General features: G+C 43.7%; 1 protein-coding gene across 2 annotated transcripts in view; it reads left to right on the top strand.

Annotated features, from left to right (window-relative positions):
• FSTL4 (follistatin like 4) overlaps positions 1–20,503 on the top strand; it is a 236,531-nt gene that overhangs the window by 175,595 nt on the left and 40,433 nt on the right. For both annotated transcript variants that reach the window (XM_056350374.1, XM_056350375.1), the window contains exon 7: positions 18,318–18,484. In XM_056350374.1, coding sequence (XP_056206349.1) covers positions 18,318–18,484 — 167 coding nt within the window. The remainder of the gene's footprint in view (positions 1–18,317; positions 18,485–20,503) is intronic.

Consider the following 20,503-nt stretch of genomic DNA (forward strand, 5'->3'; position numbering starts at 1 on the left):
GTTTTTTCCCATTACAAACAAAACAAGTCTGATCTGCAATGGGAAACTGTTGCATGAGGAGCAGAGGGTCACATTCCTTATTTCTGTTCCTAACAGCGACGGGTAGTTAAGCACATGGCATTCCTTCTCCAGGAGAGATCTGTGTGGGTACGAGCATCCTTTCAGGAAGCAGACCGTGGCTCTGCTGTTCTTTTTCTAGGATCAGCTGCCAGCCGTGGTTCAGGGTTGGCACAGGTCCCCTGCCCCCTCTCCCCCCACTCGCCTGAACTGAGGGGAATAAGCCCTTCAGCAGGAGCTGGGGTTGGGCAATCCCTGCTATCCAGGTAGGGGCAACCTTAATCTGGGTCCAGGCAAGGACATTTAAATTTATGTTTTTAGAGCAAATTACTTTCGACAAAGTCAGTAGAAATGGTCCCATGAGCTATGGAATTTGGTCCTGATTCAGAGACAATTTTCTTGTCCTTTCAATTTATTTTCTAGTCTTCCCTTTGGAAACAAGCCAGAGCTCCCTCCATGTTCTTGACTTCAGTTAATTGCCTGAAAAAAAAAGATTTTTGAAGATCTGTTTGTTTTATTTTATGAAGCTGCTCTGAGTTCTCCAGTCTGCCCGTATTTCCTTATTATAGCACTCTCTTACTCCTTGTAAGTGGGGCAATATATCAGTATTATCAGTTTGCCAGTCCTTTCACATTTTGAAAGCTTCGGTGGGTGATCCTGATATTTTCCTCTTAAAGTAGTGAAGGCTTTATTTGTGCCCTACCCTCAACCTTTCGGGTCTTGGGCTGGTTCTGGAGCTGCAGTGTCCGTTTCACAGTGCAGTAACACTTTCCTCTGCCACAGCCACCTAGGTGTAGTACGTAAGAAGAGAGGTCACGATGTTGTGTTTGTTTTGTCATGGCATAATAGTTTTGCTTTGATTTTCCTACCGTGCACTAAATGGTGGTCTTAAAGGTTTCTGTTCAAATTAAATTAATTAATTAATGCTCATGTCCTGTTGAGTGTTGCACATGACTGCAGCAGTGAGCAGCTGCTCCCTCAATAGGTTCTCTGCTCATGGGCTTGTTATTTCACGTTTGTCTACGCTGATCCGCAGCTGCAGTTTCTTGTGTCACGCAAAACTTTGGGAAGACAGCTCTAGACTCCTTCGTGGTTTATTCTGCTTCTACACCCTTGCCCCAACTCCAGCATGGAGCATGTTGCTCCAAATTTCTCCCCCCCGCGTGGAGGGCTGCCCCCAGGCCAGCACTGGCCGTGGCTCATTTAATGATTTGTGAAGCCAGGGACCCCGAGGGAGCTGCAGCACCTCCGTGGAAGCAGCATGACCATGAATGTGTACACACCAGCTGCTGTGTCCTGCAAAACTGGTCATTAAAGCATCTGGAGCACAGGAGCTCCTGCAGTAAATACAGCCAAAGAATTTAAGAGTTACCTTGAGGATTACTGTACTGTCTGATTTAATTCTTCTGGCATTTACTGACAGGTCAAAGACAAAAGTGATTCTGTTAAGAATCAGAACTTGCTCAGAAATGCAGCAGCTGAAGCTGTTTAAAGGATCGTTATTCGACCTGTGTATGCAATTCTGTACAGCAATCATATCCTCCAGCAGCTAGCCCTCAAACATCTCCTCTAAACCTTTGAACCCATGATATGTCTTGCCATTTCTATGGCAAACCTTGTTCCCCAAATGATCTTAACATAAGTTAGTCAGAAGAAAACACTGTACTTAATTTAGTACAATCAGAGTCCTGAGCCCTGGAATAATTTGATTTCAGAGGCTCAGAGGTGGTCTGATGGCTTGGAAAAAATGGCACTTGTATCCATGGGTCAGCATAGCTCTGCCCTCCAGTGAAACCCCATGGAACAGAACTGGTTTGTCGTGATTCATGTACATCCCTGCATCTGAATGTTATGCTGCTGTAAAACAAGATACTAGAGGATAAAACTTTAAAGGTTGGTAATAAAAAGGTAATAAATGGGGATATACAATAGGCTGGTGGGAAACTTCATTTATTTCCCTAAGTTATGGATGACCTCATAATTCATGAGTGGTGGAGCAAGGCGGAGTTATGAAAGTCATGAAAGGTCATCAATAACAAGTGGAAATAAATGAGTTAGTCTATTGTATTCTGTGTTTGCGTGCCTCGCCCAGTGATGAATGTGACAGCAATGTTGGGATGATGAGGCTGGGAGGGAGCCCAGGAGGAGCAGAGCACCCCACGGCAGTGCTGCCAGGACCCCAGCCCCAAACTGCGGGGCGGGCACCCTGCCTAGGGCACAGGGCCATCTTCTGCATCAGACGTAGGGGATGAAGAAAATCTTCTAGCTGAAGTCGGGAGAGAAGCAAGGAAGGTGCCAGCACAGCCGAGGAGGGGACTTCCTGTCCTGGTCCCGCAGGCACCGTTGACACAGGGTAGCACAGCCTGGTTTGCTCTTGGGGGAGGCGTAGCTGGTGCAGGTCTCCAGAGCACATGCAAAAGCTGAGCAAGGATCAGAAGACTCCGGCAATGCCAGCTCAGAGTGTAATGTAACACCATGAAGGTGCAGAAAGTCTTTTGATGACATTTCTTGTGGTGTTTGGCTGTTAGTTCAGTGGCTGTATATTTTAATCCAGCCCCCAGTCTCCCCGCAGAGTGTTTTTTCAGGTTCAATGGTAACTGTCCCCACGCTGCCCTTCTGCAAACACTTGCAGAAACCAAGGTCAAAACAGGGCATGACAACCACTGAAAACTCAAACCTTGCTCACATTTTAAGACGAGTGCTCCAAGAAGGCAGCTGTGTGTACGTAGCTATTCCACCCATAATGGGATTATAAAGTAATCTCGGAGAGGCTGGAAGAGTAACCTTGGGAAATAAGGCATGTGTCTGGTTCTGGTTCAGATACGCTGTGTAACTGCAGCTAAATAACGTCTGTCTCTGCTTCAGCTCACCATCTGTAAAGCAAGGATTTTTACGTTCTTTCCATAAAAGAATATTACTGGGGAGAGGAAAAAACCCAACTATGAATTGTGCAGATATTTTTGTCCTGGAGAACCAGCCACAGAGCAGTACTCGAATGGAAAGTCACTAGAGGAAACTAAAAGAACAGTATTTTGATGAGTCAGTTAAAGAGCCAACGCTCTTCCTGCTGACAGAGTATTGAACTTCAGAATTTGGTTAGAAGGCACTGTTTTGCTGACAGTACTGTCTTTCAAAGGACATGCAAAATCAACACCTGACCATCTGTAGTCATTTAAGATTCACCCAAAACGTTTTTTGTAATAGAGGGGTTGATGTTAACCTTGACATCCTGGACAAACGCCAGCTTCTCCCACTCTATATCAGTCATCAAAGAGAAACTACTCACATCCTCTTCTGTCCTGTACCCTTCTGAGTTCCTGGACATTTGCTGCTTTTCATGCGTCGAGCAAGTGCAGGTTTGCGCCTCCTGCTGCAAGTTGCAGCAAACTAAGCCCCAGTGATATGGCCCACATAGTGTCTGGAGCGAGGCCACTGCAGACCTAAAGTCTTCCCAAGACTGTGTTCACAAGAGACCATCCCATGCAGGTTTTTCCTTTAGTGCTCTGGCAGGCGTGACAGCCAGGCTTCTCCTCAGGCTGTAGATGACTGGTGTGCAGACCTCTTCTGCTGTATGTTAACGGGAGACTAAGAAGGAGGGATCTCCTGACTTTTATCTTCCAGGCTCTGTAACCCTACAGGACATAAGCATGCTTTTTCCTTAAACATGTAGCATAAATTTCGATGAGCAGTTCATACCCTCAGGTATTGCTAAGCGAAGAAGCTAGGAAAAAATAGTTTAAGCAAGTTTCCATGCTGCAGTAGGCAGCATTATGGAAGATCAACGTGAAATATTTCTGTGCCTTCTTGCTTGAATATATTGGGGAGCACAGCTTTACCTTGTTTAGTGTCCTTGGCTTTTGTCCTTCCTTCAATAACTATTATTTGCAGCTGGGGAATAAAGGCTCCATTCAGTCTGAAAGGAGCAGTTCTGCAGTGGTTTATGAATGCTTTGTTTGCTCAAACATCTGAAATATATTACTCTGAATCATTAAGAGCCTTTTTTCACAGTATGTCCCTGACTTCAGTACTTCATCCTTGATGTTTCCTGTATGAGCATTGCTCTTGATTTATACTCAGCGTTAATGATTTGCAGTGCATGAAGTATAATGACAAAGCTGTGTCTTCAGAGGGGGGATTTAGAAATTGCAGGCAGAGCTTTAACTGTGGGCAAAGAGCAGAGATGCCTGTGCGAGTCAGTCCTTGGTGCACACCTTGGGACACCGCTGATGTTCTTCACGTTCAGGCGCAGTCGGGGGCTTGCTGCCGGGGCACGGCAGAGCAGGGCTGAGCCGGGCTCCTTTCAGAGGGCGCCTGAATAGTTACAGGACCTGATCCTACACTCCTGCTCCAACCTGTGTGGCCAGGCTTGTCAAGCATGGCCCTCGCTGTGCTGCGAGCCCGTGCAGTGAGCCAGCCGATCACCGCTTTGCAGAAGGTCCGAAGGGTTTTTCCTGCAAAGTTCATATTGCCCATGGTCGGAGGTGAGCGCTGCCATCCTCTGCTCTTAACGAAACAAGGGTGGAAAATTACAGTCCTCCTTGATCTGACCTGGGCTGAACAAGCAGTGTCTCTCAGCTTTTGGCATTAGTTGGAGGCATTTTCATTTGTGGGATGCCCTTTTTATAGGGTCAGAGGCAATCTTCTCAATTCCGCATCTTGGCATTTTGCGGTCTTGCTCAATGTAGCCTGAGTAAGGGGAAGGGAGAGAACGGTAGAAAAGATAGAGAAATTAGAGGTTTGACCAAAGATGAAGCATAACTGTAAGACAAATGAAAGAATATTCTTGTCACCTGGTTTAAAAAGCATAATTTAGTTAACGCTTATTAAATCCCTTCCACCCGGGATTAACCACTGCCAGAAACACACAGCTGGGGTCTTGCCAGACACGGAGGAATCCCAAATACTTGTAGTGAGTTGGTCACCATCATGAAAACACCTGAAAGCAGAATTCAGGGATAAGATACAAACAATCCTTCCCACAATAATTATGTTTTTCAGGGCTTTGGCAGTGCCACTCACAAGCAGGGAGACAAGGTTTGCTGTGCTCGACGCAAGTCATTTTGTCTGACCGTGCCGTGGTTTCCCATGCCATCTTCTGGTACCATTGCAGGTCTCCATGGCATGAGCCATTTTTTTATAAATATATTTGAACAAAGCTCTGCTTCTTCTTGAGTCCCTGATTGTGGCTGGGCCCTTTTGGTGTGCTGTGGCTCAGTAGCCATATATAAACTCCAAACCAAACCTTGTCAGGCATCAAGTCTGGTGCTGCAACAGTGCTGGGACTCACTATAGAATAGCTCCATAAATTACCATTAATTGTTTACTCAAATTAATAATAATACTATTGAGCCGATTAAAAATGTAGGATTTGAGATTGCTTTGAATGAATATAAGCCACAAAGGACTATGCATCAATTAAAGTACTGCAGAAGGCTTTTCACTGAATGCCCTGCAGGTATGTGTTATATCTTAGTGAATGAATGTCATGTTGCGTTTGTGAAAATCATTTCATTATCAAAGCCATGATTTACACAATAGTTAATACATACCAGCGTGTACAAGCCAGCCACTGATCTTACTAATGCTTGTATTGGCTGCAGGTTTTACGTTGGAAATTTGTTGACATAATGAGCGGTAACTACACTTCAGTACTGTTTTCTGTGGGTTTCCTAGCACAGAGGTATTATTTAGATAAGATGTTAGCGAAAGCAATTGAGCCATCATTGCTGATGTTCTGCACAAGATAGTGGCTTTTTATGAGGTACTAATTTGTACCTGACCTTTGGTGAGTGAATGAATACATTTTGGATGTTGTGTCTGTGTCTCTGCGTAGCTGCACAAAATAGAGGGGGAGGAAGGGTGGGCTGGAGAGGCGAGGAAGGCTCTTGTCCGGGGAGGGACATGGCTTTAACCATTTCTGTGGTGGGGTTGTGATGTGCACGTGGACTTGCTGAGAGTCTGAGAGAATTTCTGCATTTTTTCTTCACATTAAGAGTGAATTGTTTCTTGGGAAATCAGAGCATCTGGTTGATAATATTTGTGATGAGCACTGTGTGAGGGATCTTAAAAAGAAACTATCCCCAAACTCTTGATGTGCTGAATATTGTTATTTGTGGTACTTGGCATATGGTGGCTGTGCTGGCAAATAATTTAGCATTAAACAAGCTTTCATTTGGCCCACTCCATTTCTGGGCTGTTGTAAATTAAATACATGTTTAAAGATTGTGTTTGTATTTAAGTTATAGGCTTAACCAGCAATGATTCATTATATATAGTGCAATGTGCGTTCCTCAAGCATTCAGTTTATTGAGCTGATTTTAATTTGTGATCATTAAACATAAACAAGGCGTGTACCTACTGCAATCAGCCTAAAAAGTCAATATTTAACAGCCATTACCAAAATGGTGATATCTAAGATTGTATTCTGTTCGTACAAGAGCAATCTCTTTGATGTGGTCTGTAATCGCCTGTATAGGGAGGAGGCAGTGAGTAGCACAGAGCCATTTAATACAAAGAGATAATGAGTTACAGTTGCTGGAAATTGAGAAGGGAACAATTAAAAAATAGGGAAAAAAAAGAAGACCATTTTCATAGGAAGGAGGAATGGAAATGTGCCTATTATTTTAAATACTGTTGGTTAGACGGGATGACTAAACACGTGCTGCAGCAGGCTGGCGCGGCTGGAGAGCCGGGGGGGCTGCGGGCTGTCGGGGCAGAAGCAGCCCAAGGAGGGCTGAGCTTTAAGATACAAACTTCAGTGCCGTTTGCACAGACTTGGGGAAACACTTCTCAGGTTTTGGCAGAGAAATTCCTTGGGTGAGAAGCGGCGGAGGCCATCCCTGCAGAGCCAGGAGCAGGACCGTGTCATGTTTTGTCCTCATCAGCCTTTGCCAGACCTGGGATGTGTGAAGAGAGGAGATGTCGAACCTGGAGGTGGTGGGAAGATGTGGGAAGTTGTGACGATGGGGAAGGGAGACTGGGACCAGCCCTCCATGGGGTGACTGGAGCTCGGCAGGGATGGGAAGTCTCAGCCAGGTCAGAGCTGGGACCAGGCTGGAGCTGAGCAACGGTGAGGGAGAAGGGCTAAAAATGTACTTTGTGCTGAATAGTTCCTCTCTGAGGCTGCACGACTCACTTAAAGCAAACATGTCAGAGGTGCTCACAAGCGTTTCTGAAGCGGATTTAACGGTGAAGGGTGTTACAGAAAAATCCGGGGAGAAATGAATCATTTCTGCCTTCAGAGCTACATTTGAATAGTTGAAAATAACATTGAGGATATAAGATAAGAAAAACAAAATGTTGAATAGCTGCTTTCCAAATAAACCCTGTCTGTTCTGTGCAAAAATAGCGTACGCTGACGGAGTGAGGAAGGGTGCGCATGCGACCCAAGTGATGCAGGCTGTCCCCACTCTCCTTCCCTGCCGTTGCTTTCCTTTGCAATCCAAGTGTTCTTCTAATGCCAGGGGGGTTTATGTGACATAAGACTTATAAGCCTGAATGATAAAGAACAGCTTCTATAAATCATTTTGTTCTGCAGATTTAAAAGTTTCAAGAAGCTAATGTCGGTTGGTACACAGAGTATGACTGGCCACATTTGATTTTGCCAGCATATCTTGCTTTTCAATATGCTTTTTAATATGATAGTCTGAATGATTTGTTTTTCCTGTTACTTTCAAGGAAGCAGTATTTATCATTCTTGTATTACTGGAATTTAAGTTTCTCACAGCAGTAGCTGCAAATCTCTGCTTCAAAGTATTTTTGTGTAATTAAATTTCAGTTTTATATGTGGATTTTATCTGTGAACCTCTGAGAGACTTTAATGAGAAATCCACAGACACAACATGCTTGTGGGTGTTTGTGTGGCCCCTGTTACTGTGGTTGCTGAGAAATCCTTTCAAACGAGTTATTCCTAGAGTGGCCCGGAGAGGTCTTTCCCATGGGGGAAACTGAGGCAGAGCAGGGGTCACTGTCATTCTGGGCAAGGACTTAAATCTGCTTCTCCTGCCATCACACCACTCGTCCCCATCTCTGGAGCTCTCTGCAGAGGTTTCCACTCCACTGGAGAAGCCGCCTCCGTGGCTGCATGAAGCCTGTCCCTACCCCTTCCCTGCTGCTCCTTCCAAACCTTTTGTTGTCTGTCCTGCAATTTACCGATTCAGAATTTTGTTAAAAAGTCCCAGCTGCCTGCCAGGCATTGCACAGGAGCGCTGATGAATTACCCGGCCCTTTCTGTGCAGTTGTCAAAAGACTCTTTAACTGCAGGGATTTGGCTTGAAAAGGTTTAACCAGGAGAAAACCTGCCCACAACGATAGATGTGCTGATAGCACGGACCAGGGATTGTCCTTAGGTACTGTTCTTTGCTCTCTGGTTTCCCTTCACTCTCCTCTCCAGAAGGAAATGTTATTTAATTACCTGGCCCTTTGCAAATCACTGCTGTTCGTCTGCACATTTCTGACTTTCTCCTAAACTTTAGTTAGGCAGTTTTGACTGCAGGAAGGACGTGGATGAGAATGCTGATGCAGAAGTTTTTCATCATCTAATGTATTTTTAAAATACAAGATGTTATCTGGATAAATGTTGCTGCAGAGCAACTTTGCTGTAACCTTGCACAGTCCCCCCCAGCCAAATTTGCACCCGTCGTGCCAGCTCCGGATCTAGAGGTCACTGCAGCACACGGTAAATTGGTCCGAAGCTTCACTCTCCAAGGCAGAACCGGCAGCACTGGCACGGGGAGGTGAAATGCATCCTCGAGGTGGACCTTCGGCTGAGCCCCAGTGCAGCTGGAGTCTTTATGGCCATAATCCTGCTTTGCAGCCCGGGAGGCAGCGATGCTGAGTGATGTTATGCAAGTCCCATGTCCAGCCAGGGGTGCATGGCATAAATATCTGGGTATGCCTCATAGCCACTCCCTTTTTATGGCGTTGTTTTTTCCCTGCTTATGTAACTATAATTTACAAATGAAACTTGTTCTGATGTTATACTGCTGGCCTGGGGCCCAGGAAGCTGTTTGTAAAGGAAAATGACCAAAAACCTCAGAGAGTGACTGAACTCTGATTTTAACGAGGCAAAAACCGAATGAGGAATGACTGGAGCGGAGGGTGAAGGGAAAGGATGAAATACCTCAGGCTCTGACTTGAGATGGCATTGAGCACAGGAGAGCAGAGTCCTTTGTTTTTATCAAGTTCCTTGAGCATAGCTACAGTCAGAAAAGATGCAAAAGCTGTATCATCACCGCGGCTAAATTTGCAGTCATCCATAGAAGAGCAATGAAAGCTCCATGAAAATTATTACTAATGCTTATTTACAACTCGAAAGGTATGCTATCGCTGATTTGGTTCTTTATGAATGCAGTAAACATGGGAATATGAAAGAAATAAATATACCTGATTTTAAATGCTTGGGGATTTTTTTTTCCAAATGCTTAATCTGAGGTTTAGAAGCAGTGCAGGCCTTTCCTAGGCTCCTTGTTTCCTGGCTCGTCCATTTTTCAGTGTATCGCGTTCATTGCATAATGCTGGCCAAGAACTCAAAGTAAAATGAACAGAGCGCGCGAGACTGGAGCAGTTCTGTGCAGCCATTTCTGATGTCGCGGTGCTTTTAAACTATATGTGAATTCTTCTTGAACCCCAAATACCCCATGGCCTGACTTGTCTCTATTTCAAAGTAATTTACGTACACATTACCGCGCTTCCCACAAGTCATGCTGAACTTAATGGTCTGACAGTATTTCCATGATAAACCCTAGGGGTTTATAGAGCATCCATAAAAATTCACTCCAGGGAGAAACTTGGCATGCCACGTCCTCCACCAGAAGCTATCTTTTTCTGCCTTAAATCAGGTATAAATCAGTTCAGCTGCTGTAACTTCCAGAAGTTACAATGAAAAAGTGTAGTGGTTTCATATGGTTTTGGTCCTCTGAAATACTGTAGTTTAAATACAGATAGTGGCTGTTCTTAAAAGTGTCGTTGCTTTGAAAGAACCCGCCCATGCTAAAGCTTTCTCCATTCTAAAGCTAAGGAATTTCTGAAGGACTGGGAAAAACTTTTAAACTCCTAGAAATGCTGAAATAAACCTTTTACAAGAGACAACTGTGGCTTTTGTGGCAGTGAAATAACTGATACTAAGTATGTTTTTCAATTCCAGTAGGACAGAGAGTGTGAAACAGAGAGAGCAGCTGTAACACCTCGCATCTGTCCAAAAAAAAGGGTTTTTTTTCTTTTCTTGTGGGTTCAGTGAGAGATTTTTTTGAGTCTTCTTGAGAGAGACAAATCTTTTGAGTCCCATGTTTAACTTGTGTGACTACCAGAAGTCATTCTCAAAGCCTGTTAGATCATTAGAAATTTTACTTTTCAAATTAATAAATTGGCTGGGGAAATGCATGGCTGTTACAGTCTAAGTGGGACACTGTTGACACAACATGGGAATATTTTATCAGAAATTAATCGTATCAACATTACTCTCCATCTGTGGGAAATGGGAATTTAAAATAAAAACAAATGCATTTATGTAAACTATTCTCTAAAATAGACTACTTATGCCTATTTACATAATGAATCCATCACTTACCACCTCAGGAGATTAGATAATTAAGCACTGAACAACTTGTATTTATTCATGTACTTTCAAGAATGAATGAATTATCCCTTTCTGCACAGACTAAATGTTCTCCCTCTGATTAGTAACAGGAGGGCAGTGATGGGATTTTATGATGGAAAGTGTGTTGCTTGTTTCCTTAAATAAAAAAAGAAGTTGATGTTTAGAATACAGTACATAAAGAGGGTGTGTTTGGTGAAAAATCAATAGAAGTGATTTTATCAAATTTATTAGTCATGTGAATGTGCTTGATACAAATTCATATGGGCAAGGTGGGCTTCTTACTTGAATGTATATGATTTTTTTGAAGGAATTTGTGCATAATTTAGATAAATACCAAAGCAGCTGTTTGAAGAGTTTCCCTCTCCAGATGTAGATGTTTCCAGTGCAGATGGCTCTGTTGAAGTTACTCACCTGAAGTTTCTCTAGAGCCAGTGTGAGGAATTTTCTTCCTTGGGAGCAAATCACCCCATCCCCCGCGACATGGCCAAGGCAGGCATGGTGACCCAGGGCCCCACAGGGGCTCGGGAGGGGCTGGAGACACCGGCTTGGAGGTGATACCAGCCTTTAGATCTCTGAAGTTCGGGAGATCTGAATCCATCCTCACAGCCGGGCAAGAAACATCCTCTGTTATTCTCAAACCCAGCTGTTGGAGATGATGCTCAGCCTCCCCTGGGGGCACTTCTTCACTCTGGCGGAGGGTGCAGGGTTCGTGCAGGTGCCCCATAGGAGCGAGGGCAGCTTGCTTTGCATGTGGGGTCCTAATCCCTCTTAGGTAGAGGTGGGAGCAGAGTCTGACGTGAGACTTCCCGCCCCCCCCCCCCCCCCCCCCCAAGTTAAGCTTAGTTTTATTCTGCATATTCTCGTTGTCTAAATAATCAACTACTTTGAGCAACCTGGTCTAGTGAAAGGTGTCCCTGCTCATGGCAGTGGGTTGGACTAGATGATCTTCAAAGGTCTCTTCCAACCATAAACCGTTCTATGATATGTCAGTGATAGTATATTATGGACACAGTTGCTGAAGGGAAGTAAAAGGCATTGTTTTATTTAATTGCTTCAATAGCTGCTTTTCTCCTACATTTAATCTAAAAGTCACGGTCACACAGGCTGGAAGAGTTGTTCAGCTTGACAGGGATGAGAGATGGGGTCTTGTCCTCTCGCACCACACCAGAGCTGAATATCACTGGTGATTTGCACACATTTATTCTGAATTCCATGACAGGACAGGTTTTTGCCTCAAGTGCAGGTTGGGACCTACCTCGGGGGGCCGTAGCCTGTTGCCTTCAGGAGTAATGACAGAAGAAGGCTTGAAGTACTAAATTCTTTCCTACTGCTAGAAATATGATTATGCCTTTTTATGACTTAGAAAACAGCATTACTAATTTAGTAGAGAATTTACAATAAAATGCTTCCTGAAGTAGCACACCCAAGGTCCTGAGGATTTATAAATTACATGAAGACCTTGAATTATTGCAGTAACAAAATAAAGCTGGGAGATGAACATTTCTACTTAGCTTTAGAAATCATTTTATTATTCACATTAATTAAGTTTACAAGCCTTTGAGGAATGCTGCATGGTGGTACCTCTTCTTGAGGGAAACTGAACCCCACAGTGGCAGGTCACACCAGCGGTGGCCAGAGGCAGAGCCGGCTCCTGGTGGTGTTATTCACAGGTTATAAAGCTGGAAGCCTCATCCCCATCACCCTCTCTCAACTGATGCGGGAGCTGTAGGAATTCTCTGGGTTAATTAATTGTGAACAACTTTAATCATGTTCATTAACAGCTCTAATGTTGTTAATTAATAACATAAACATCTTTAGTAGCGTGACTGGCTTCCCTGTAATTCTAAGTTGGTGTTCAGAAAATGGAGTTTTCTTTGGGAGCTGGGTGATGGATGGTCCTTTCACCTTACTTTGGACAGGTGAGAAAATAGCAAATATGTCTGGGTGAGACTGGCTCATTGGACCTGAACCAGCAAAATGTGATAGCACGGCAACATTTCTTCGGGACATAGTCGTAAAAACAGCCAGGTGACAGGTTTGCAAAGCCATGCAAACCCACAGTGATTTGTGTACTAAGGTTTTTATCAATTCATTTATTTGGTCTGTAGAGTAGGGTAGAAACTAAATCACATGCTAATACAAGAAATTTATAAGCATATTATACAGTGCTTTACAGATTCAGACCCACTGTGAACTGCCCTTCATCGCTTTTAATCTCTCTCTGCAGTGACTAATTAGATGACCACATCTCATCCCAGGGTCTACCAAGCAGTATCACTGGAGTCACTCTTCAGCTGGCCAAATTTCATGTTCAATTGCATGTTTATAAATACATCCCGCATAGCATGGTCATTTTAAAATCAATTAGCTGCAGTTGGCTTGGATTTAAGAGGGTCTAAAATTGCTCTCCCCTCTCTATGCAAAGCCAAACAGATCTCATCAAAATTACTGGGGAAAATCATAAAATTGTAAAAGGTATATCCTGGGGTTTTTTCCTCTGATCCATTAATTGGTTTGATTTTCTTGGTCCAGGTAGCTCCTCCCCTGAGAATTTACTCAGCTAGAGAAGACTCTTCTAGCTATTGAAACAAATGCTAAAATCACCATTGACCTTCATGGCACAATATTGGCCACAAGGCAATAAACAGATTTTACTAATGCAATGCAGTGCATAAACACAGCTGCAGGACTCGGGGAATTGAGTGGAGGCTAAAGTTTTCATCCCATTAAATCAATCCTGACTTGAACCATTGCTGGAGAAACACGATGTGTTTAGGGCTGCGTTACCCATGCTTCGGCTCACAAACAAAAGGTCTCTTGGCTCAGGAGCATTAACTTGGGGGCAAGAATCTCTGCTTGAGACTTTCTTTGAAAGTCATCCTGTTGCTTCCAACAAGGCTACATTTTGGTTTGTTGTCTCCCCACGGAGAGCAAGTTACAGGGTTAAAACTGTATCACTTGGTCCCCTAAGCAGAATGTGAGCAATAGAGGCAGTTGCTCCGTATTCTGATTTAGCAACGCAAGATATCCGTAAACAAATGTAACAATGATGAAAGGTGGCAACAATGCATTCAAAAGTCTATTTTCTTTAGATTTAAGGGAAAAGATCTAATTAATGATATTAAGCACTTTTAAAAGTGTGAAATCTGTTTCTGTATGTAGTGTAGCATGAGCGAAGGCAGGCAGGCAGCCAGCATTTACTATGTAAATTACCTCCACACAGTGCTAAATCAATGAGTTTTTCTCCATAGATGCTCATTCCACGTTGCTCCCTATAATGACCTCAATTATACATGTCTCATTGTGAAATTATGATTGCCTTTGGCGGGCTCCAAATGACAGCAGAGAAAAAGATTTCCATGATAAAACAGCACAACAAGTAATACCTGCTGGCATTAGTATGCACGGCTTGCAGGGGTGCAGTGCAACTTCAGCTTAGCACCTGGAGAAATAAAATGGGAGCGGAGGACGGTCCGAGGAAAATGTTCGACAACATCTTGACATTTTTAAGCAGAAAATTAATTAGTCAGACTTCACATTCCCACGTGACACCGTGGGACCTGGTGTTGCAACGACTGTAACATAAGAAGAGCTACGCCTGGGTCACCGAAGGTGCACAGCACTTCATGGCCTCTCTCAGGCTGAATATAGCGGAGAGAAAAGGTGTCAGAGACAGGGCAGAGCGATCCTTCCCCTGGATCACCTCTTGGCAGTGACAAGAGCCCCACGGGGAGTGATCCCTCACCCTCCAGAACGGGGGAGATGGCTTTGAAGATGGCACGGCCCTAATTCCTGAAGCCGCACGGTTTTCAGGCACTGAGCTGCTGCTGTCACCAAAGGGGATGGTGCAGCGTCCTGGCCACCTCTTCCCAACCCCGGCTCTGTGCTATGCTTGGTGCAGCACTTGATGAAACATCGCTCCCGGACCTCTGATACACAGACAGGGCTACACCCATTCCTTCTTAAAGGTGGTTATTACAAAGGCTTTACCCCTGTCTTGAACTATGAAAAGTTGAGTCAAAAATGATAGCATCCGCTTCTCTGATGATAGCATCTCTCTGATGGCAGAGGAGTTGGCAGGAACTGGGTTTTTTCATTTCCATCTGGAACAGACTGTCAAGTTGCTTCAAGTGAAAGAAGAGGACTGGGTTTGACATGACTTGATAAATATGATCGGCTAGGACTGATACTGGCTGAATCTATTGAATATAGAAAGCTGTTTTGCATGCATCATCCTGCAGAATTTCCAAAGGAACATAAAATGGCTTGATTTTAGGACCAAATTCCATTCCAGCCTGTGTTTTGCAAGCGAGTGCACTTTGAATATTACCCATTTGTTCTGCTCGGTTTTATACATGTGGTAAAAATCCTTCTCTCTCCTAACAGTGTTCAATACTGAATCTAGAGGCTCTACAAAAAAATCATTATGGTGGCTTGAATAATTTGTAGACATAATCCAACTAGCATCGGTGCGTCTGAACTCTATAAATTAAGTACAAGATTCTGAGTTTTTTAAAAGATTTTTAAAAAGCCCACCCCTTGCATCCTTTTAGGGGATCTCTCTTTCCTCCCCAGTACACCTGGTTGTGTAAGGACATCTTTTCTATTGATAACAATAAAGCAATGACTAAAGCCATGCACAATAACCCTGTATTAGTCGAAAGGCTTTTAGATGTTAATAAGATGCCCTCAAATGTACTGGTAATAAGATGCTCTCAAACATACTCCATAGAAACACTCAAAAAAGGAGTGTGTTTGTTATTGTTAAAGTGGTCTGTACTAATTACATGCTTTAAGATTAAAAGTTATCTTTTGGCCTGATATGGTTCATCCAAGAATGGCAGCTATGGAAGGCGTCTTCTTAATTAAAAGTTAATGTATTTCTCATTACTGGGCTTCTAAAATGTAAAACCGAAGCCTCTTTAGCTGTCATTTGGAATATGGGCAGGGAGCCTTAAATTCTGCTGCAACAAAATACTCAAAAACTGTTGCTGAAGAGGAGGCTGATGGGAGCCCAGCGTGAGCCAGGGAGCTCAAGGCAGTGTGAGAAACAGCAGAAGAAATTAAGGAAAAAAGCAGTAAGATGAAAAAAAACAATTCTCTTGTAAATGAATGACCCTCTATTTCATTTCTCCTTCAGAAAAGATGTCCTCATTAGCCTTACTCCATACTACCAATTATTGTAATTATCAGTTCTTTATCCTGTCAAGTGCACTCCAAATATTTTATTCATAAAAGGGAACTCTCTTTTGTGCAGAAAATAACTATGTTATTAGACCCTATGTGCTGTTTACATGCTTCAGGCAGCTGGATGAGGGTGCTGGGATGGGAGATCACCGCTCCTGTGGGCCACTGTCCCTGGTCCTCAGTTGCCACCTCTCCGATCTGCTCCAGCACGTACCTGAGGGCAGTGGGATTTAATGATGTATTGTCTGTTCCTGGTGTTGCCACTGACCTGCTCAGTGACCTTGGCTGGGTGATGTTCTTTCCGTCCCAATCTTCCTCTGTCTCCACCTTTGGATTTTAAGGTTTCAAGTGCAGAAGTTGCTTGATGGTCTGACTGGGTTGGGCCCTCTTCTCGTGTAATGCCTGTGGGAGCCAGCACAACCCAAGTAACAGCAGTGAGTTGGTCAAACAATCTGATTTTTGATTAACTATCTTATCAAAACTGTAGCTACCGTTTCTTTCAAACAGCTCATCCTCTTTCTAAAATAGCGCTAGGAATATCAGATGGGATGTGCAATGCCGTATGGATCTTTGCAGCCCAAAGTCAGCCTCAGATCTGCAGTGGTGAATGCAGTTTGTGGGACATTCAATGACGTTCTTGCTCAGGTGGAAGAAGTGGGGAGGGGAAGGATGCAGGGCTCTTCGGGTCTTGCTGCACACGCGAGTTTAGCACCAAGTGTTCACAATCTGTTGCCAGAGCAGAGCGGTGATGTGAGTCCTTCCAGGCTTCCCAAGGCTACCGAAACAGGCTGAATATTTCAGTGACCAGAGTTAACAGATTCACTACTTGAGAGATGTAATTTTTCAATTAGACAGTATGTGAAGAGATGGAAAATGCTTGCAAAAGTAGATACTGGGCTCTCTTTATTCATGCATTTCCATAGTGCAAGCCCCATAAATGAGCGCAAGATTTCCCCACCAAACCTGTTAACTTTTTAAGGCAAAAACACGTCTTAAGCTGTGAACTGACATGATAAAAGTGAGTATTTGGATTCACTGAAAGTCGTCGCTTCTTCAGAAGGCTGGAAGAAAGTGCACGTAGAATTTAGGTCTAACCAACACAGATAAGTAAGCGATACGCAGATCTTGTGTGGGTCGTAACAACAGAGGCGAGAAGCAAGCAAGCAGGATGGAGAGTGATTTTTCCAGCTGATGGGGGGATGACATCTGACCCCGTATGTCATTTTCTAGTGTCAGCACTGCTTGAAGGAGTTTTTCCTGAAGCATATGGCCGTGGGTGAGGCAGCATCGGTCACTTTGATCCCTGTCTTACCGCAGTGGACGTGAGGAATGAGGGGTCTTGGGGCCAGGAGAGGGTGTTTCATTCTGCAGTTCATGTTTCTGAGTTGGTTGAAGCAATGTAATGCCAAAGTGCTGTGAACGTTCCCTGTTCATCTCAATGGGCCATTCCCTTGAAAGACCAGTTTTCAGCATTTATATGCAATATAGTTTCAAGGCTTCCTTATTGCAGAGCCTGCGAATGAGAGTAAGCAAAAAACATCATGTGAATGATAAAATTGGGAATGCGGGAGCTTTGACAATGTGGCCTGATTGCCCTCTTGCTGGCTCACTGCTGCTGAAATGCTTAATAACGACAGTCTGCACCTACGGTAATTCTGATATCGGATGTCTTGCCTATGCGTGTGGTCACACATGGCAAAATGTGCAGGCGCGTCATGTGAGCATGGGCCAGAAGGAATTCATGTGATGTGGTGTGGTTTCAGAGATGTTGATGTGGTTTCCAGTAAGGCCTGCTGCCTCAGGTGTTTCTTTTGTGTGGTATATATAAGTCAAAATAATTGTTTTTTAAAAAATTTAAGTAAAATATGAGAAAGCTTCTTACTCCTTCTTAGAAGAACATTGTATCTCAGGCGCACTATGTGGCTGCATTTGGCAAAGGAGTTTTCGTGCTTGATTATTTCCAATATTAGGGCAATTCAAAAATGGGTTTATTTATATTTCAGTGGCAACAATCTTACCTTAATTCTGCTTCTTCAGGGAAAGAGCCTGACTCCTTCTCATGCCTTTTCAAAGGACCTTGGAGAAGACCTCTAGAGAAAGAAGCCCAGGCGGTCTCAAGCAGGAGAGTCTTTGCTTGTCCCCCTGTTGCTGAGTGCTTTGTAGACTTAACTCTTGAGCCAGGCTGGCCAGAAGACCCACCATTATGGGACCAGTGTCCCTAATGCCTGCTACAACTACTACTAGATCCCTAAGGAAAATGATGCATCAAGTTTCATTGTGGCAGATTCCATTTCTACGTGTCTCACTTGGCTTTAGTGTTTAGGATGTTTTTTATAGCGTGGATAATCCATCTCCTTGCCAAAATCCTTCAAAAGTAATTCCTGAACGAGGAAGAAGGAAAGCAGGGACGGGGCAGAAGGGGAACAGCTTCTCTTGGTACTATTTGGTGTTATTCCTGTTTTGTTGCCTTTTGCAGAAGTGGTCCAGCTGAGCCTGCCAGAGGACCAGAAGATCAGTGTTACCACCATCACAGTTGGCCTGAGCACTGTTCTGACGTGCAACATCCGCGGGGCGCTGCGGCCTCCCATCATCTGGAAGCGCAACGGTGTCATCCTCAACTTCCTCGACTTGGAGGACATCAATGTAAGTCCTGAGTTACCCTTGTCATTTTCTTTTTAGGGCATTGAATATGACTTCATTTAACAGGTGATAGTTTTAAGGGAATAAGTTGTATCTTGTTATTATTATGGAAAACTGGAAGCTGGCCTGATATTTTGTTTTTATGTGAATACGCCTCAGGAATAAAAGTGAAACAACGTACATGCAGCTGAGAGCAGGGGTACCTGGAATATGATGCTATGAAATTAAAGCTCAGTACTGTAATAACCCAGCACTTCGACAGCACTGGTGCTTCACCCCTTGTCGCTCATTTAGTTTGGTGCAACCTGTGGTCCACGGACAGCAGCCCTGGGAACCTGGGGGACAGTAGCTCTGCAGACCGTTAACTCCTCGGGGATCTCTTTCCTACTACAAAGAAGCAGGTTCATCGAGAGCATGAAACAATACATTTATGGTTGGCAATGAAATCTCTATCTAAATCAAGTAATACATTTTTATCTCTATTCCTCCCGTTTCACTTGTCTTTCATTCTTCGGCTGAGGTTTCTGATGAGCATTTTTAAAAGGGGTTATTCAGCCGGGTGTGGCAGCACTCTCACGGGAAGATGAATCTGCTTCAATTCACAGTGCTGGTCTGATATGTGAGTCAGTTGGTAGTAAAGACAGTACCTGAATAATGGTATAAACCTACTCGTTTGTTTAACAACATTTAATTATGGAGATAGTGGAGAGTAATGTACAAAAAATATGGTGTGTATTTCATTTCTCTTTGCATTAAAGTGCACACTAAATCAGGTTTTATTTTAATTACACTACAGCAAGAGTTGATTTATATTTTTGTTGAGTTCTTGTTAATTTGATAACCACTCAGTTCAGAGTTACAGTCAATACTGTAGCTCCCAAAATAGTTGTGTATCCAGGATTGCTTAAATGTGAAAAATCTTTGGTTTACTTTTCTGAATAATTACATGGAAATTACAGCACACGGGACAGATGTATGCACTGCAACTCGGTACGTTATTTGTTGGTTCTACCTTAGCAGGAAAATCATGTGCACTACATATAGGTGATTACTGTGTGCACAAACTCAGCAGTTAAAACCATCTAAACATTCTTTTCTCTTCATCAAAGCAAGTATTACCTTTTAAAAATGCATTTCTTGTCACCATTTGGAGCATGACATTGAAGTGCAACTTGAAACCAGCGAACGTCCCACTGCAGGATTGGTGCGGGACCATACAGGAACCGTAAGGAGGACGCGCAGGATTGCACAGCCAGCCCGAAGCCAGTGTACCTGACCAGATTTCTTATAGACATCCACCAGCGCCAGGATTAGAATAATGGCCTTTGGGTCACTGGCACTAAAAATACATGGGAACCTGTCAAGCTGCGATGTGCAAAGTCAGGCGTTCGCTGCTGTAGTCGGGGCATGGCGCAGCGCGCCGTGCAGGTGGTTGACCTGGCAGCTTACCGCCTGTACCTCCTTGTGCAAATATTCTTCAGAACAGATCTATTTCCTGGCACAGATTAAGCTTAGTAAAGATTACACGTGCTGCCAGTGTGCTTAGTTTAATCTGTAGCGAGCAACTTCAACAGCTTTTGTGTGATCGGAGTCTAGGAAGAGCCTTTTCTTTGGGCGGTTATATTCACTGGACAGGTATGAGACGTGGGTTTAGGGTCAGATTTTGTTGGGCTCAGGGCTGAGCTGGGCTTAGAAGCGAGATTCAGCTGTTTGGAAATCCTATGTCCACACACTCTGGAGGCTCAAGAATTAGATTTTTTTGGGCCAAAAATAATGAAAATTCTAAGTATTTATCTTGCCTTTATGAAATTTTGGTTATGGTCACATTAATCTTAAAAGATTAAAGTTCTTGTGTGAACTGGACACAAGGTGACAGTCCAGGAATTCGAGTAGAAACACATCCTTGAAGGACAGATAGCACGTGGCTCTGAGGCTTCATTTGCAAATCCTGCTATGTCAAATAGAGTTTTGAGGAGTACATTTTCAGGCTGAAATGCCAGTTCCTCCCTAATTTAGTGCTGC

Source organism: Falco biarmicus, chromosome 8 (genome assembly GCF_023638135.1).
Source record: "Falco biarmicus isolate bFalBia1 chromosome 8, bFalBia1.pri, whole genome shotgun sequence".
NCBI lineage: Eukaryota > Metazoa > Chordata > Aves > Falconiformes > Falconidae > Falco > Falco biarmicus.